The following is a 17,796-nucleotide window of genomic DNA, read 5'->3' on the forward strand; positions in this document are numbered from 1 at the left end:
GGCATTAATTTTAAAGTGCTTTATAAATAAAGTTGAGTTGAGTATATGGGATCAGCAGGAGTACTAAACCTGTAAGGTTTTCTGTGCTTGAACCGATTCTTTGATTCCTTCACAGAGTGGATCAGGAGAGCTCAGAGGTTCCCAGTGGTCAGTCTGCCCTGCAGCATCAAACACAGCTGGACTCCATATTTATGGTTTGTACATGTACAACAACTACTGTTACATCTGTTCTTTCAGTCATCTCCATGCTGCACTTTGCACACCAGTGGATTCTCATTGTGTTCATGTTTCTGATGTGTGGTTCTGCTATTTTTATTCATTCATATAATCTCTTCCAGCTGCTGGAGGAAAATATCATCACTTTTGTGAAGAACGAGCTGAAGAAAATCCAGAAAGTTCTAAATCCAGATTATCCAGAATGCTTAGAGAGTCGGAAGGAGGATGAGGAGTTGTTGGAGGGTGAGGAAGAAACAAAGAGAAAGGAAAACAGAGAAGCATTTCTGAAGATCACACTGCACTTCCTGAGGACAATGAAGCAGGAGGAGCTGGCTGACCGTCTGCAGAGCAGTAAGAGGATTTCTCTGAAGATTTAAGCTGCTGCAAAAATAAAATACTTACTAATGTCTCAAGATGGATATTGAAAGGTTTGATATTGATATAATAATCACTTATTTTCAGAAATGTTTGCTCCACTCTGTCAACATGAGCTTAAAGCTCAGCTCAAGAAGAAGTTCCAGTGTGTGTTTGAGGGGATCGCTAAAGCAGGAAACCCAACCCTTCTGAATCAGATCTACACAGAGCTCTACATCACAGAGGGAGGGACTGCAGAGGTCAATGATGAACATGAGGTCAGACAGATTGAAACAGCATCCAGGAAACCAGAAACAACAATCAGACAAGAAGACATCTTTAAAGGCTCACCTGGAAGAGATGAACCAATCAGAACAGTGCTGACAAAGGGAGTGGCTGGCATTGGGAAAACAGTCTTAACACAGAAGTTCACTCTGGACTGGGCTGAAGACAAAGCCAACCAGGACATCCAGTTCATGTTTCCATTCACTTTCAGAGAGCTGAATGTGCTGAAAGAGAAAAAGTTCAGCTTGGTGGAACTTGTTCATCACTTCTTTACTGAAACCAAAGAAGCAGGAATCTGCAGCTTTGAAGACTTCCAGGTTGTGTTCATCTTTGATGGACTGGATGAGTGTCGACTTCCTCTGGACTTCCACAACACTGAGATCCTGGCTGATGTTACAGAGTCCACCTCAGTGGATGTGCTGCTGACAAACCTCATCAGGGGGAACCTGCTTCCCTCTGCTCGCCTCTGGATAACCACACGACCTGCAGCAGCCAATCAGATCCCTCCTTGGTGCACTGACATGGTGACAGAGGTCAGAGGGTTCAGTGACCCACAGAAGGAGGAGTACTTCAGGAAGAGATTCAGAAATGAGGAGCAGGCCAGCAGGATCATCTCCCACATCAAGACATCACGAAGCCTCCACATCATGTGCCACATCCCAGTCTTCTGCTGGATCACTGCTACAGTTCTGGAGGATGTGCTGAAAACCAGAGAGAGAGGAGAGCTGCCCAAGACCCTGACTGAGATGTACATCCACTTCCTGGTGGTTCAGGCCAAAGTGAAGAAGGTCAAGTATGATGGAGGAGCTGAGACAGATCCACACTGGAGTCCAGAGAGCAGGAAGATGATTGAGTCTCTGGGAAAACTGGCTTTTGATCAGCTGCAGAAAGGAAACCTGATCTTCTATGAATCAGACCTGACAGAGTGTGGCATCGATATCAGAGCAGCCTCAGTGTACTCAGGAGTGTTCACACAGATCTTTAAAGAGGAGAGAGGGCTGTACCAGGACAAGGTGTTCTGCTTCATCCATCTGAGTGTTCAGGAGTTTCTGGCTGCTCTTCATGTCCATCTGACCTTCATCAACTCTGGAGTCAATTTGCTGGAAGAACAACAAACATCTTTCCATGACTTTGAAAGGAAAATATCTGCACAGACACACCTCTACCAAAGTGCTGTGAACAAGGCCTTACAGAGTCCAAATGGACACCTGGACTTGTTCCTCCGCTTCCTCCTGGGTCTTTCACTGCAGACCAATCAGACTCTCCTACGAGGCCTGCTGACACAGACAGGAAGTAGCTCACAGACCAATCAGGAAACAGTCCAGTACATCAAGAAGAAGCTCAGTGAGAATCTGTCTGCAGAGAAAAGCATCAACCTGTTCCACTGTCTGAATGAACTAAATGATCGTTCTCTAGTGGAGGAGATCCAACAGTCCCTGAGATCAGGACGTCTCTCCACAGATAAACTGTCTCCTGCTCAGTGGTCAGCTCTGGTCTTCATCTTACTGTCATCAGAAGAAGATCTAGATGTGTTTGACCTGAAGAAATACTCTGCTTCAGAGGAGGCTCTGCTGAGGCTGCTGCCAGTGGTCAAAGCCTCCAACAAAGCTCTGTGAGTTACCAAAGGTTTATGCCTTAAAGACACAATCTTTTTAACAAAAAAAAAGAAACAGAGAAAAACAAATACCTCATTATTTTGTTAATGTTTCCTCAGGTTGAGTCGCTGTAACCTCTCAGAGAGAAGCTGTGAAGCTCTGTCCTCAGTTCTCAGCTCTGAGTCTTCTAGTCTGAGAGAGCTGGACCTGAGTAACAATGACCTGAAGAACTCAGGAGTGAAGATTTTGTCTTCTGGAATCTGGAGTCCACACTTTGAACTGGAAACACTCAGGTAAGAATTCTTAAAGCATTTATGATGACTTAATGATGATGATTTAAAATCTGCTTTGCATTAGTGGTAATTTATACAGGTTCATGTCTTTTATTAAACCATCTCCAATGAGACAATGTCTTTTCATGAATATTACCCCTCTATACTCTAAAATAATTACAATGTTCCAGATTCATGATCCTGAAAGAAAAGGAAAATCTGGTGAGCACTCTAAACACCTAAATATAACTTTAAAAACTGCTGTAAAGCTTCAATTATAAGGTAGTGTGAATTTAAACTAGGGATGCGCCGATCCGATATTCAGTATCGGTATCGGTCCGATACTGGCCTAAATTAGTGGATCGGATATCGGAAAAAAATTTAAAAATGTAATCCGATACATTAAATAACGTTTCGCTCACATTAGCTGCATTACAGGGCTCAGTCGTCTTCTTCTTCTTGTGGGTTTGCGGTTGACCAAACCAGCTTAGAGCTGCATTACCGCCACCTACTGGAATGGAGTGGGGGATCAGGAGTTAGAAAACAACCCCCTCAGATCCTCCGTCGCTGCGACGGATTCCCTTTGACACTGAGCGATCATGCTGACATGTTTTTCCGCCTCCACCGCTCTCTGCCTTGTTTGTGTGTTGTGCTCGCTGTGCTGAGAATCAGCTGTTATTTTTTTTCTCTACTTCAGCTCCCGGACATACTGCTAGTGAGCGCAGCTATTACCACTAGTGACCGTCCGGTACCGGAAGAACCCCTTCCCCATCAAAATATTTTTGATACTTTAATCCCTGATTTGTGACTAAATACAGACCTGCAGTAGAAACGTATTTAGGAGAATGCTTGTAAATATAAAGCATTACAAGATTGCGCTCACGCAGCCCCTAGTTTTTCACGTGAACACTTATGACGCAACAGCAGCAGTCAGCTGATTTACGTGCAGTCTGTCTCCACAAGCGGAAAGAGGCGGAGCCTGTGAGCTCAGATGGAGCAGAAGGAAATGTTTTTCTAGTGTCCAAAAGAAGCCTTTTCATCCCTGTAACCTCCATTAAACCTTTACTGGGAAACAGCTGGAGGTCCTTCATCAACCACCCGATCAGTAAGTGAAGAAAAGAGAACTTTGTAGCTGCTCCATCCACCCTGTTTGTTTCACACAGGGAAAAACTGCAGTACAGAAGTTAAAATATGCAGATGAACTGTTAATATGAAAAAAGTATTTCTTATCCAGTTACTTGGGTAATCAATATAAATAGAATACACAATTGGTAAAATAATCGATAGTTGCAGCCCTAATGAAATTTGCAACTTGCCATAAGCATCACCTTCTCACACAGAAGCAACAGGATTCAGGTGATAGTTATTGTTGTAAGTAAAGTTTATTTATATAGCGTTTTTCACAGACAGAAAAGCGCTGTACAATAATTCAAACACAATATCTCTAACACACAAAAATGTGCATAACAATTCTCATTCATGCCCGATATTGTCACAGTTACTGATTTCCAGTAGTTAAGACATGCGACCCTCCAGTCTGTGGGCAAGAGCCAACTGAACAACAACAGCTTCTTAAAAGCTTTTGAGCTACAGTCATCATTTGATCCATATTGATGTTTCTCCACTTCTTTATTAATGACCAATGACTCCAAACTAATAACAATCCCATCAGTTCAGCTCTATTACTTTATGTAGGTTTTGTAAGTTGTAGAATTTAATGTCTGAATCAGACTTACTTTTCTAGAGCTGTCATCATCCTTTTTGGGGTGATAACTTCTTTGTAGTCAACTGCACTGCTGCTCTCTAAGACTGTCATGTATTGTGTGGTGTCTCCAGGCTGTCAGGCTGCCTGATCACAGAAGAAGGTTGTAAGTCTCTGGTCTCAGCTTTGAGCTCCAACCCCTCCCATCTGAGAGAGCTGGACCTGAGCTACAACCATCCAGGAGAGGCAGGAGTGAAGCTGCTGGAGCAGCTAAAAATAGAGACATTCAGGTATGTAGAGGTCTGTCGCAGCCACAGACAGTTTCTAAGACACTGCAAAAACTACCTGTCTAAATATAAGGAAAAAACTACTTAATTTGGAAAGATTCAGACTATAATCAAGTTAAATATTCTGCCAGTGGATTGAGATAATTACACTTGATAAGATTTCTTGAAATAAGACAAAATATCTAGTCTTTAGACAAGTGAGAAATAACTTAAAACAAGTTGTTTAACACTCATTTCAAGTGCTTTATCAAGTCAAATAAACTCAAAACTAGCCTGCCAATGCTTCTTTCAGTGTTTTTTTCTTTCTCACTTTGAGAGAAAAACTCTTAAAACAAGAGGAACTAACAGCTGTTCTTCTGAATTCAAGAATTGCTAATTCTACATATTCTGTCTTAAAATAAGAAAGCATTTACACTAAATGAATCCAAAAACACAGTACAATACACAACAGCCTTTATTTAAATTGCTTCTCCAAATAGCAACAATAGTATACAGCATTGCACACATGAATGTGCAAAACAAACCCACACAGAAATGGTAATGTTGAGGTTGTAATGCAAGTAATGCTATACATTATACATGGTGTCATTGAACTAATAGTAACTTTCAATTACAACTAAAAACTGGTAAAGTTAATTAACTCTAATCAACATTTAAAGCTACTGAAACTCACATTATAAAGCAGAACATTTGAAGAACAGAAGATGTGTTTGTATTAGATAAACAAAAATGAAGAATTTAAATGTCTTTTTACAGCTCTTATGTTAGGTTAAAACTTTCCAACACAGACATGAAAGTCGTGTACCTGTACAACTCTACTCCTGAATAAAAGCCTTCCACTCTGCCATGGCTTTTTTGTATGAGCTTGTGGTGTCTCGCTCATGGATACTGTCCTTTAACACTTCAGTCTGAATGACAGACAGAAGGGTTGCCACACACTTTGGATATGTGAGATGCAAGGTGTAGTAGTATGCCATCAGATACAGCAAACCTTGACGGAGGTCTTCTTCAGCAAATGTGGTGATGGGTGTGGTTCCAATTGCCATAATACAGTGGGACCCATCAAAGAGCAAAACAGGGCTGAAGAGAGATCTCCTCTGAAGGTAGATGGCTGGATCTTCTGTTGGCTAAAGAAAAAAGGACAAAACAGAGAAGAGAGACATTAAAAAACTAGCTGAGCAGTTTTTTAACTACTACTGACACTATTATGTATATATGTATATATATATATGAATGATCACAATCATAGAATACACGTGGTACAGCTCATCTTCATATCATTTTGTTTCTTTAGTTTGAAAAATGCCCTACAGAAAATGTCAAATATGCCTGCCAATGAAATAATTATGACAAGATTAACTTGTGTCTTAGTCACTGTTAGTAGTCATTCTCTACATACTTTGGGAAATGACAGAGATACTGCACCTGTAATGTTTTAAATCTGTTATTACTTCCAGTTTGTTTTGTGAATTTTTATGATTTTAATGAATTTTAGTTTAATTAGTTCTTTTTAATCAATTTATTAGTGTTTCCTGTAGACATTGGTCTGTATTTGTATTTTGGCAGGCCACGCTGTCCTCTGACCAACATAGTGCTGCAGAAATTTCAGTATCAATTTTCAAATGTAAATTCTATTATTTTTAGGAGCAGAGATGCTTAAAAAGGACCAAATAAATTGCCAAAATGTACAGTGAAAGCCCTTGCAGACATACATTGCCTACTTTCCTTCGGGATCAATAAAGTATCTATATATTAACTGATAACAATATGAACAAACTCTGACCTGAAGGACATGAAGCAATGCCTCACTGGCATGTCCCAGCTTCTTGGGTGGCGCAGTTGGTGAGGGGAAGAGTGTGGGGAGCGCCCTAAACAGGGCGATGTTGCATTCCACTGGAACAAAATAAATCAATGTTTAGTTCAATCCTAAATGATCTAAATTTGAGTGGCAACTTAATCTTGATACCACAGAAAATTAGGTGTCACCATGAACAGTACTGTTGTTCCAGTTTTATTTAATCAGCACTATCATACACAATCCTATACATATTTATGTCTCTGAAAACAGCTACATGATGTATTAAAGATAGCACAATGACTAACCTCTATTTTGGTTCATCGGTGGCTTTAACACCTTCTTCCAAAGACCATAAAACTGAACCATGGAGCAGAAGTCCTCCCATCTTGCCTTTACTTCAGTTATGAATTTGTTGTTGTTCTTATCCAGGATCCGCCGTAGCTCATCCATCACCTATAGTGCAAGTAAATGTTAAAACCTGCACCAGTGCTTGCTTTATAAGAAAGCCACGATGAAAAGTAAGTCACTTACATTGTGAAGCTCCTTGAAACATGGATATGCCTCTAGAATCTTTGTTGGCCTATCTTCTTCTTTCAGAACATCACTGTCAATGAAGGCTCTTCTTGATTGAAACTCAAGGTCAAGAATTTGGCAAACAGCATCTCGGTTGGGTTTTGGCTTCTTATACAGGTCCTGCAGAGTCTTGTAATGCCTGGCCTGTGTTGCTAGACTATCCATGTTGACTAAAGGGGAAAATACAGAATCAGTAACTGGATCCAACATATCAATCTAAATGATACTATGTGTTTTAGCCAGCAAGCCTAACATTGTGTGTTATATATTTATGATGGTTATTCTACAGAAAGTCAAATACATGAATATTGAAAAATCACATCCTGTCACAACAGATCAAAACCTAATCAAGTTTAAATTTAAAGTGTAATATATCAAGACATCCCAATCTATCAAAGTCATCCAGCCTTCACGTCCATCATTATTGCCATAATTAGAATTTGTCAATTACCTGAACTGTCGCCATCAGAACTGCTCACTGGTGGCAAAAGAATCGTTGATCCGACACTTGAATCTGCATCATCATCTTCTCCCTGGTCACTTGGTGAGAACTCAATGTGGCGCCTTTTTTTGAATGGCCCCTCTCTGGTGTGGGACCCTGCCTCTTTCGAGGGGACTTAATATTCAGGATCCTCTTCTGAAGATAACTGTACATGCTCGTCTATGGTGAATAAGATGTTGAAAGAAAAAAAGAAACGTAATATCACGTATATAATTTCAGAAGTCTGAAATAAATGTGAAAAAAATTTAATCACATACATATTTGGCAGGTAAGTCGTTATCCTGTAGCATGGGATAATACTCCACTAGTTTCTTAGCCATGGCAGTAACATCGTACTTGGACGGGTATCGTAACTGCTCTCCTTGTCGATTTGCTCTCAAGATTGAAATCATGCTGGTGACAGTGTTTCTCACCAGCCTGCATCTCAGCTCTTTGGACATGGCAGCTTCTCCCTCTCTACCAGTGCAGGCCATCTCAAAATAGTGTTTCCGAGCTAGTTCCAGCTCACCATCTGTATAGAGCACATATTCAGGAGGACTGGGAAGCTGTAGAGTCTTCTCTGGGGTTTTCTTTACCAAAGGAGTGGATGTCTGGGGAGATGGAGGTGTTCCTTTAGGTGAAGACCTAGTTCCTGCTTCACCAGGGCCAGCTTTGTCTGGTAAGGTGGAATAGTCCTCCTAAGAAAATAATTCAAAACATAAATATTGTAGGTGTTACAAACAAAACTGCACTACACGTTTTTAGATCAAAGGCAGCAAAAACTTGCCTCTTTGTGAAGATGAGCCCACAACTGTTTCCTCCTGAGAAAGTTTTCTGGACCAGGAAAAAGATCTCTTAAATCATCACGACTGAGGGTGTGGATTAAAACCTCATCTATGTTGGCAGCTGTAAAGAGAGGTCAAATAGTAATAAACCTTTTAGAGTTGAAAAACTTGGACCTTATAAATTTAATGGTATTCAACTTGACAGGGCAAATAAAATCCAAATTGTCCTCTTACTGTTTCATCTCCCAGCTACAAATAAATATACATAGAATAAAATTTTGACATTTGGGTGTTTTGAGATTACATAAATAGTTAAAATTCAAATTTGAAACCAATGTCAGCATGGACAACTTTATTTTATTAAAGACACTTAAACTTGACATACCATTTAGAACTGATACTGTAACATCATCTAGTCCATCCATGATTTCCGTGTGTCTTCCTTTTAATTGCGCCTTTATCTGAGGGCATGAAAAAAAACACGACATTAAGCCAAGGCTCAAAAAATCATGCTCAAAAGTATGTCAGACCATTCAAACAGTACAACACCTTATGGACATTTCAAATACAACACATGTATTTTCCTTCTGTATACAGTGGACCCGGAGTGATTGACAGGAGCCTCAACTAGTGCAGAAACTAAACTCAGCATTTTCCTCCACAGCCTGCATAGGTCCCTCAGCTAAGACATGCACACCTGCCTCTGATCTGCATCTGCTGTTCCTACGTTCATTAGTACCAAGTCTGTCTGCATGTCCTGCTAATTACATCAAACATGTACATATTTTATGTGGAAAATTATATTCAAACTTTTAACACCATTGGTTAGTCATGGTAAACAAAAAAAAATCGCATTGTAACGTAAATTGCAGGACCAAACCTGTTAGCTAATATTAGCTAAGCAAGCTTAGCTAGCTGGCTTTTAGGCTACAGTGGCAAAAAACTTGTGGACGTATTATGAGAACTGATAGTCCATCCATGGGTAAACTGAATGCTGGACGAGGCTGCTGTTTTCCCAGTAGTACAAAATTTTTAAATCAAATGCTGTAAAAGTTGTCCTTACCTCAGCAGAATCCAGTCCAAGCCTGCTTCTTCGCTCCCCTTCAAACGGTTACAGGACAGACGTGACCACATGAGGGCAGTCAGGGGGGAGTAGGTGCAGACCATAATAATGTTTCTAAAACTTGTAAAGTAATAACAGTCATAATAGGGGGATATTATAACTATAAATTACATTTTAATTATTACTCCTGTTGTGGTCCCTTACTGAATCACAATAACTAGAGTTTAAACTAGATTTAATGAGAGTTTTGATGTAACCGACCCCCCTCCATATTTGGTAATGACCTGCAGCGCCTGTATGAGCCCGCCAACAACAGCTCAAAAGTGATGTGAAGCAGTAAGGTATTTGTTTCTGCTCTTGCTTCTTAGACTGAACGTTTTGTCTACTTTCTTCTGCTACATTTACATTTCTAATAGAGGTTTACGAACGTGTGTTGTAGTGCTAGCATGACTTGATTTTGCCTTGAGTGAAGATTTTCATTAGGCTAAGAATAGACTGTCTGCATTCAGCTAGCTGCCCTGTTTTTTCTTTTTGGCGGTTTAACATGGCCTGTTGGAGGTGTATGATTTGCTTTGTTTTTGTTGCCTTAACATTGAAGTCTCTCTTGAGCCATATTAACAAAACACATAGCCGCAGTCCAAACTTCCGAGTCATATGCGGAATAGATGGTTGTACAGAGGAATACAGAGTCTTTAACTCTTTTTACTACCATATCAGACGCACTCATGCTCTGTATCTTGCGACTGGGAACCCTCCTACCCAGTGGATGACAGCAGCATCATCTGACTTATCACATGCTGCAGGTGAACATTTTGACATACCAGTTTTTTCTGACTGTGCCACTAAAACACAAGGAATGCAAAGGACCGACAGTGAGGTCAACATACCTGTCATTCCAAATGAAATGTCAAGTCCGGAGCTTGAGGATTTCCAGACTCCAAATACTGATAATCAGGTAAGATGCAATGTTTGCTAATGAAAATGTTTAACAGTTAACATTCAGGTGTTTATATTATTTTTTTAATGTATATTAACACAACATATCTACAGGAAGGAGCTGCTACAGCAAGTGAAAATCTCGTCAGATGTGCAGCTGCATTTACCATCAGTGTCCGGGAAAGATGTCACCTATCCCAGGTATTGCACAAACCTAAGTGTTAGGGAAATAAAATATATATTGAATATATGTATGTGTGTCTGCATTTAAGTATGCGTTTTACCACAGTCATAATTTGCTTATAAAGACTTGAAAATTGGTCCTTGATAGAGTTTGAAAAGTGCTTGAATAAGACTGGGAAAAGGTCTTGAAAGCATGTAAACTTACAATTCTAATTCTATGGACCATTTTATAATTCCACTGTCAGAGCTACAACAGTGTCATATTTTGTGACAAGGATACACACAAACTTTTTGGCTCTGGGGCCACATTGACTTTTTGAAATTTGACAGACGGGCCGGGCCAGCACCAGATGGATACATATTTAACATAAACATATAAAAAAGCATTACAGTGTTAATACTTAGATTTGCATTTAGTGGGAACAGTGTTGTTTTTAAGTAATGAGAACACGCACGTGTGAAAAGAGGTCAAAAGGGTGCAGGAACAAGAGCAAAAAGAAAGTCTGCACACCAGAGAAGTGTAATTCTGACTTTTGAATTCTGAGCAAGAACTGGACAGAGATCATTTTGGTATGAAATCCTATTCAGAATGTTCTTAAGAAGTGTAATGCTAGTCTCATATTGAACAAACTGTATATAGCTCATATTTCTTTGTTGTTTTTGTTTCAGAGGGGTGTCAACAGTATTGTCTCTGGAGTCCAGCAGTATCAAACTGCTCTTCTCAGTACCATGAAGGACACCATGAAGTCGCTCTTTCAAAGACATTCAGACAATATGGAGCAGCTACAAGAGGCAGTATTGGCAGAACTGGAAAATTTTCAAGATCCTTTCTCCATGATGGCTTCCACATACATTCAGGACAGCACAATCCAGAGGCTTTTTAACCCAGTCATACCAGAGGAGGTAGTTATGTCTCAAAAGGTTTGCAGAGTTAACAAAGGACAGTCAAGAGTAATTGCCATCAAAAACAGAAGTTTTTACCATATACCCCTCATTAGGAGCCTTGAACAGTTGTCCAATTCCAGGATTTTTGCCATGATCAACACCGCACCTCAGAGTTGCCACAAAGATGGGTTTTTGTATGACATTATTGATGGGAGCATTTATAAATCCCATCCACTGTTTTCAAAAGAACCTTCTGCTTTACAGATAATTTTGTATGCTGATGAAATAGAGATATGCAATCCTCTTGGGTCACATGCTTCAGTAAATAAATTATTCATGTTTTATTATACTTTAGGAAACATAGACCCCAAGTTTAGGTCAAAGCTTGCTGCAATCAGACTCCTTGCTATAGCAAAAGCTGATGATATTGACAAATGTGGTGTTGATTTTGTATTACAAAGGATTAATGAAGACTTAAAGTTGCTCTATAATGGTGTCAAAATCCAAACACAGCGTGGTAGCATGGATTTATTTGGCGCTGTAGTTTCGGTCTGTGGTGACACACTTGCCCAACATGAGCTTGCTGGTTTCAAGGAAGGAGTTGGTTTTGCATATAGTAAGTGTAGGCATTGTGAATGTACCTTTGATGAAATGCAAATTAATTTTAATGAACTAAGTTTTACTAAAAGGACAATGAAAAAACATATTAAGCAGTGCTGTGAAATAGAAAAGGCTTGCACAGACTTCTTGAAATCATCTCTCAAAACCACCTATGGTATAAACAGAAGAAGCAAGCTGATTGATTTCCCAGCCTTTGACCTCATTCAACAAACACCACAGGATATAATGCACATCATTCTTGAGGGTGTTGCACCCATGGAAATTAAGTGTGTGCTAAAACACCTTGTTCTCTCTGGACAGATGGAGTTGGATGTGTTCAATTCTGCCATGCAGAGTTTTCCTTTGTCACCAATAGACATACGTGACAAACCCTGCCCTATCAGTGTCACTACCTTGGCATCTAATGACAATAAACTGAAACAGTCCTCGGGGCAAATGCTGATACTGTTGAAGATCATGCCTTTTCTGCTCAACAGTATAGAGAAAAATGAATATGTTCAGTTTGTTTTGGACTTAATTAAGATTGTTCAGATACTCTTTGCCCCTATTTTATCTGTACAAAGTGTGTTCAGACTGAAGAATATGATTGAACAGCATTTGAAACAGTTTAAGAAACTTTTTCCTGAGAATAATATAATACCTAAGCAACATTACTTGTTGCATCTCCCTGCTCAGATTCTTCATCTGGGGCCTGTGATAAGGCACATGTGTATGAGATTCGAATCAAAGCACTGTTTTTTTAAACAATGGGCATCTAAATTGAACTTCAGAAATGTCTGTAAGTCACTTGTGAACCATAATCAGCTTTCTGAATGCTGTCAAAATGAATTGGGCACTGAGCATCCAATATTTGTACATGAGAAGGAATTGGGTCCTCTCTCTGAAGTGAAAAATCCTGAGTATATTGCAGCAAAGATAAGAGATTTTTTGGGGATAGGTGGCATACAACATGGAGTCAAAGTAAAATGGCTTATTCTCAATGGGAACAAGTACATAAGTGAAAAGTCTCTAATAATCACCAGTGTGAGTGACACAGTTCCTGTTTTTGGACTTATTAAAAACATTTATGTGGTAGACAGTTCATTATACTGTTTTGAATACCAGCTTTATGAGACTGTGGGCTTTAATACAGATTTTTTAGCATATAAAATTGTAGTTCCTAATCTCACCCAAGCAACAGAGTTTATAGATGCTGAAAAGCTAGTTGATCCTACATCATATTATCCAGTCAGTTTCAAATGCAGTATGTATGTTCTGACAAAATATAACCTTGATGATGTCATTGCACTTAAAAGTTGAAATGAAACAGTGGAAGATGTGCTGTGATTTATTGCCTATGTTGGGGCTGTGGATTCTTACTACATAAAATGTTACACTGCAGCTTTGTAAATATTGTAAATAAATGTGTTAATGATGGGCCAACAAAAGCCTAAGCGACTTATTACTGAGAGGCCTTAAAATAAGCTTTCGCATCTAAAAATGGTTATGAAATATACAATGTGACCTCAAACAGTGTCTCAGTGATATAATTTAGCCTAAAATGCATGTAAAGTAACTAGTTTAAGGATTTAGTAACTAAGTAAGAAATAAAAGTAATATATTCTAAAAACAAGTGTTATAATCTTACACATTCAGCTCCTGCTTAGTATATCACTCTCAAAACAAGATCAAAAATACTTTTTGGCTCAATGTAAGATTATTAGACTTAGATAGACTGTCAGTTTTTGCAGTGTAAGAGAGGAGGAGGTCAATCTTTTCTCTGTCCTTCACTATAGTACTCTGTAAATGTTCCAAAAACACTTACAGTATATCCAGTATGAAGAAATCATACATGTGGCTTCTTTGTAATTTTCTCATGGCAGCTGGGAGAGGCTCCTGTATCTCAAAACTACTTACCTTACACTACAGTATGGAAAATACAATAAATACACACTGTGCATATATAGCACAATAATTTACACCAATGCATCTTAGTAACTTAGAAAATATGTACACATTTCATTTCATCTCATTTTCATATCTTAGCATTCACAGGTTGATGTAACTTTCATCAGTTAACTACAAAATAAATATCAAAGATTGCAAATTTCACCCTCTAAATCTCTCAATTTCTGGTGTCCTACAAAACAACTGGAAAAATATTATTCTGAAATTGGCAGAGACCATTTTTATTTTGGTAATAATGCCTAAGACCAAGCTGACTGGTAGTAAAGTGCTAATACTGAAACTAGTAGCTTCTACATTCTTTCAGCCTGCTAGCTATGCTAACTGTCATTTAATGGTGTCCTGACTCTGACTGCTAGCTGTGCACACTAGACTCAAACACATCACAGTCAGGAGAGATGGACTCACCAGGCTGCTTTAAACATCACAGTAAACAAAAAATAATGTAGTGTTGGTGGGAGTTATGTCAGCATTTAGTTATTAGCATTAAGATTAATTGTTGTTATCTGCTCTACTCACCACTGTCATGTTTTTCTTTTAGTCAACGTCCTTTTTTGATTAGACCAGTGCATTTTTAACAGAACTAATTTATATGAAAGTAATAAAAGTAAAAACACACAATGATCTAAAACAAATGTAAGATTTGTTGCTGCTTGGTTATAATAAAAATAATGACAAGGATTTTTTTTTTCTTTGTAGCCAGTTCAGTAAGGGAATAGTGTAAGTTTAATAAAGAAGATACAACCACCCTGTATCTGTATACAGCAGCATTAAAATCATTATAGAGGTTTAAAAACTTATCAACCTTCTAACCTGCAGAACCATGACATGAGTATCACAACTCAGAATATGGACTAGATCTTGTATAGAGCTTTTCTACTATGAGCACTCAAAGCCATCTGTATGACTCACTATGTCCTGTGTTATGCTTTTGTCCAGTGGCTGACAAAGAGGTATTGTTGATGTAACTGCAAACACCAGAACAGTTATGTGTGCACAGTAACATGTAAGTCATGTGGTCTCAGTTCATCTCTTGCTTTGCTTTAGGAACAGGTCCATGTAAAACCAGGGCCCCTTTCTCCTTGTAGAGTTAGCACTCTGCTCTAACTCACTTTGTTGCTCCTGTGTTAATCACTGATTTTTCCATTGATCAGTTTATTATTATCAGTGCAGAGGTCACAATCAACTCCTACTGCTCCTACTGCTACTTGCTGCAGTCATCAAGAATGCTGCAGTTTGTTTGACTGTTACGGTTTCCATCATTGAATCCTGTTTACACTGAATGAACCTGCTGTAGAGTAGGTTTGATTTCATGGCTGTCTTACTGTGACAAACAATCCAAAAACTGCTTCAAACTGAATGAACTGAACTGAAATCACACAGAATCATCACAAGACCTCCTTTGGGTCAACTCTCCATCTCTCACTGCCAGATGTAAACATTTATTCACATTTTCCTAGTATATTCATTCCAGGAAATTGAGAGAGCAATTAATTAAATCAAATCAGAAAAAATAGCATGACAGCTGATTTTTAAGAATAATTTCAAATAAAATTGTTCCCATTGATGGGAATGTTTCCAGAGACATTTTAGAATAGGAGCCTTTTGAATTTGGATGGTGCTCTCATTACATATAATCAGGAAAACAAATGTGAGAATATCTGGAAAATTGAAATTAGTGAAATTGAAATTAAAATGAAAACAAATTTTATTAAAATAAAAATTGTTACCACCACTGTTAATGAGTAACTGAGTTACTATATGTTAGGGGAGAACTTAGGTTTATAGTTGAGGAAAATAAGCCTGTTGAATCCACATCTTTGATCATTATGTAAAATCTTAGAGAACAGAATTATAAACATCATGAAGGAAATTTACTGCTAGCATAATACAAAAAAATCCTATCCATGCACAGACTTTTGAGATTTGATTAAAATATTTAAGTGACTGAAAAATGTGGGCTGTGATTTCAGGAGTTTCATTTCCACAGTTCAAGATTTTGCAATAAAGTATTAAAATTATTCACACAAATGATCTTTATTAAGGCTCATGATAACTATTTGCTGTAATTATGATATACAGTGTGTGTCTGAGAGTGATGTAATGTCCATGTGTGCATGCTGAAAGAGACTGTGCTGCTCTGACCCCCCTCCTCCTTTCAGGGTGGAGCCTGCTGGAGTCCGATGGCTGATCCCAGGTCTGAGGAAGTGTAAGTGTGTTTTTAATGTGATTGATGAAAACAAAGCAGCACACATTCAACCATCTTCAAACTGTCACATCACTCATTCACATCTCTGATGTCAGGAGTCATCATCAAAGTGTCAATCAATGAACAGATGATGGATCAATAACTGCAGCTGGATTGTGTTTGTTCTCTCCATCAGATTCCTGTCAACTCACAATCGACACAAACACAGTGAACACAAACCTCAAACTGTCTGACAACAACAGGAAGGTGACACACGTGGAGGAGGTTCAGTCATATCCTGATCATCCAGACAGATTTGATGTTTGGCCTCAGCTGCTGTGTAGAGATGGTCTGACTGGTTGCTGTTACTGGGAGGTCGAGTGGAGAGGAGAGGTTCACATATCAGTGAGTTACAGAAGAATCAGTAGGAAAGGAAACAGAGATGACTGTGTGTTTGGAATGAATGATCAGTCCTGGAGTCTGAACTGTTCTGACGTTAAGGGTTACATCTGTAACAACAACCAAGAAACTTCCTCCTCTTACTCCTCCTCCTCTGTCTCTAACAGAGTAGCAGTGTATGTGGACTGTCCTGCTGGCACTCTGTCCTTCTACAAAGTCTCCTCTGACACTCTGATCCACCTCCACACCTTCAACACCACATTCACTGAACCTCTTTATCCTGGATTTGGGTTCTGGTTTCCTGGTTCCTCAGTGTCTCTGTGCTGAGTTGAGTGTAAAGAGTGTCCTCCTGTCAGACAAACTCTGACTGTTGAACAGATAGTTCAGTCTGTACATGTCTGTCTCTTTCACTCACAAACACGTTTTCAGATTCATGGATTCAATCAGTTGATGTTTGAAACTGTTCTCAATGATTCCTTGTAAACTTCTTCCTCTTCAGTCCTTTAAAGATAGAAGCTGCCATTATTCCAGGATCCACATGTTGTTTTTCTGTCTTTTTCCATTCAAAGCTTCACAGTGAATATCAGGATGTTGTGTTTCTCTGAAGCTCAGTTCAGCTCAGATCATTCAGTTCATGTCAGCTGCAGTTAGTTTGCTGCAGATGAGACAAACTGTGATATCAGAGAGGAATCACTGAGCTGCACTGACCCAAAACATGAGTTATTGGCTACTCGGAGGAAGTCTGAGTAAATGGCCCCTCATAGCGAGACTCTCTTTGATCAAAATATGATGAACATTCACTGAAGCTCCAGTTTCGCAGCAGCGCGGGCAGAGACATCGAGGAGTTTACGGAAACTGTTGTGGGATTTATTGGGAAAGTTGTTGAAGACACTTCACTTAGGAGGACCATCAGGACTTTTCCCAACCAGAAGCCGTGGGTGGATAAATCTGTCCGCGCCGCCCTGAGGTCCCGCACCGTTGCCTACAACTCCGGCCTCGCCTCTGGGAACATGGAGCACTACAAGGTTGCATCATACAACGTCCGCAGAGCGGTGAAAGAGGCTAAACATCGCTACAGCCGCAGACTGGAACAGCAACTACAACAGTCTGACTCCAGGGGACTGTGGCAGGGACTACGCACCATCACGGACTACAAAGCACCACACACACACCCGGTGAGTGCCGACGCTTCTCTGGCTGATGAACTCAACCTCTTCTTTGCGCGCTTT

At 39.4% G+C, this 17,796-nt stretch overlaps 2 protein-coding genes and 2 long non-coding RNA genes across 5 annotated transcripts in view; 2 read left to right on the forward strand and 2 right to left on the reverse strand.

Annotated features, from left to right (window-relative positions):
* LOC115796135 (NACHT, LRR and PYD domains-containing protein 12-like) overlaps positions 1 to 17,796 on the forward strand; it is a 118,367-nt gene that overhangs the window by 47,169 nt on the left and 53,402 nt on the right. Inside the window, exon 10 of the mRNA XM_030752403.1 lies at positions 2,570 to 2,743. Within this exon, the coding sequence (XP_030608263.1) occupies positions 2,570 to 2,743 (174 nt within the window). The remainder of the gene's footprint in view (positions 1 to 2,569; positions 2,744 to 17,796) is intronic.
* On the reverse strand, positions 5,170 to 8,258 carry LOC115796709 (uncharacterized). 2 transcript variants are annotated; one of them, XM_030753099.1, is made up of 6 exons: positions 7,842 to 8,258; positions 7,534 to 7,743; positions 7,041 to 7,252; positions 6,815 to 6,962; positions 6,495 to 6,604; positions 5,170 to 5,838 (listed from the first exon to the last, which is right to left on the reverse strand). In XM_030753099.1, the coding sequence occupies exons 3-6, from the start codon at positions 7,245 to 7,247 to the stop codon at positions 5,527 to 5,529; spliced, it is 777 nt and encodes a 258-aa protein (XP_030608959.1). In that variant the 5' UTR covers positions 7,248 to 7,252; positions 7,534 to 7,743; positions 7,842 to 8,258; the 3' UTR covers positions 5,170 to 5,526. The 2 variants fall into 2 exon arrangements, with proteins under 2 accessions (XP_030608959.1, XP_030608961.1); XM_030753101.1 differs by having other exon boundaries at positions 7,534 to 8,258.
* On the reverse strand, positions 8,350 to 9,489 carry LOC115796852 (uncharacterized). Its single transcript, XR_004021348.1, has 3 exons — positions 9,412 to 9,489; positions 8,734 to 8,809; positions 8,350 to 8,469 (listed from the first exon to the last, which is right to left on the reverse strand). It is a non-coding gene; the product is annotated as an uncharacterized LOC115796852 (long non-coding RNA).
* On the forward strand, positions 9,614 to 11,500 carry LOC115796902 (uncharacterized). The gene is made up of 3 exons (XR_004021359.1): positions 9,614 to 9,752; positions 10,462 to 10,548; positions 11,200 to 11,500. It is a non-coding gene; the product is annotated as an uncharacterized LOC115796902 (long non-coding RNA).

Source organism: Archocentrus centrarchus, chromosome 2, assembly GCF_007364275.1.
Source record: "Archocentrus centrarchus isolate MPI-CPG fArcCen1 chromosome 2, fArcCen1, whole genome shotgun sequence".
Classification (NCBI taxonomy): Eukaryota; Metazoa; Chordata; class Actinopteri; order Cichliformes; family Cichlidae; genus Archocentrus; species Archocentrus centrarchus.

What these genes read in the sequence shown, in the direction of transcription:
- LOC115796709 (XM_030753099.1), bottom strand. Translation starts at nt 7,247, where the DNA reads ATGGATAGTCTAGCAACACAGGCCAGGCATTACAAGACTCTGCAGGAC. An exon ending in GTTTCAAGGAGCTTCACAAT is followed by an intron (nt 6,963 to 7,040) that starts GTAAGTGACTTA and finishes CTTGCACTATAG; the next exon opens with GTGATGGATGAGCTACGGCG. An exon ending in CATTGCTTCATGTCCTTCAG is followed by an intron (nt 5,839 to 6,494) that starts GTCAGAGTTTGT and finishes TTTTTTCTTTAG; the next exon opens with CCAACAGAAGATCCAGCCAT.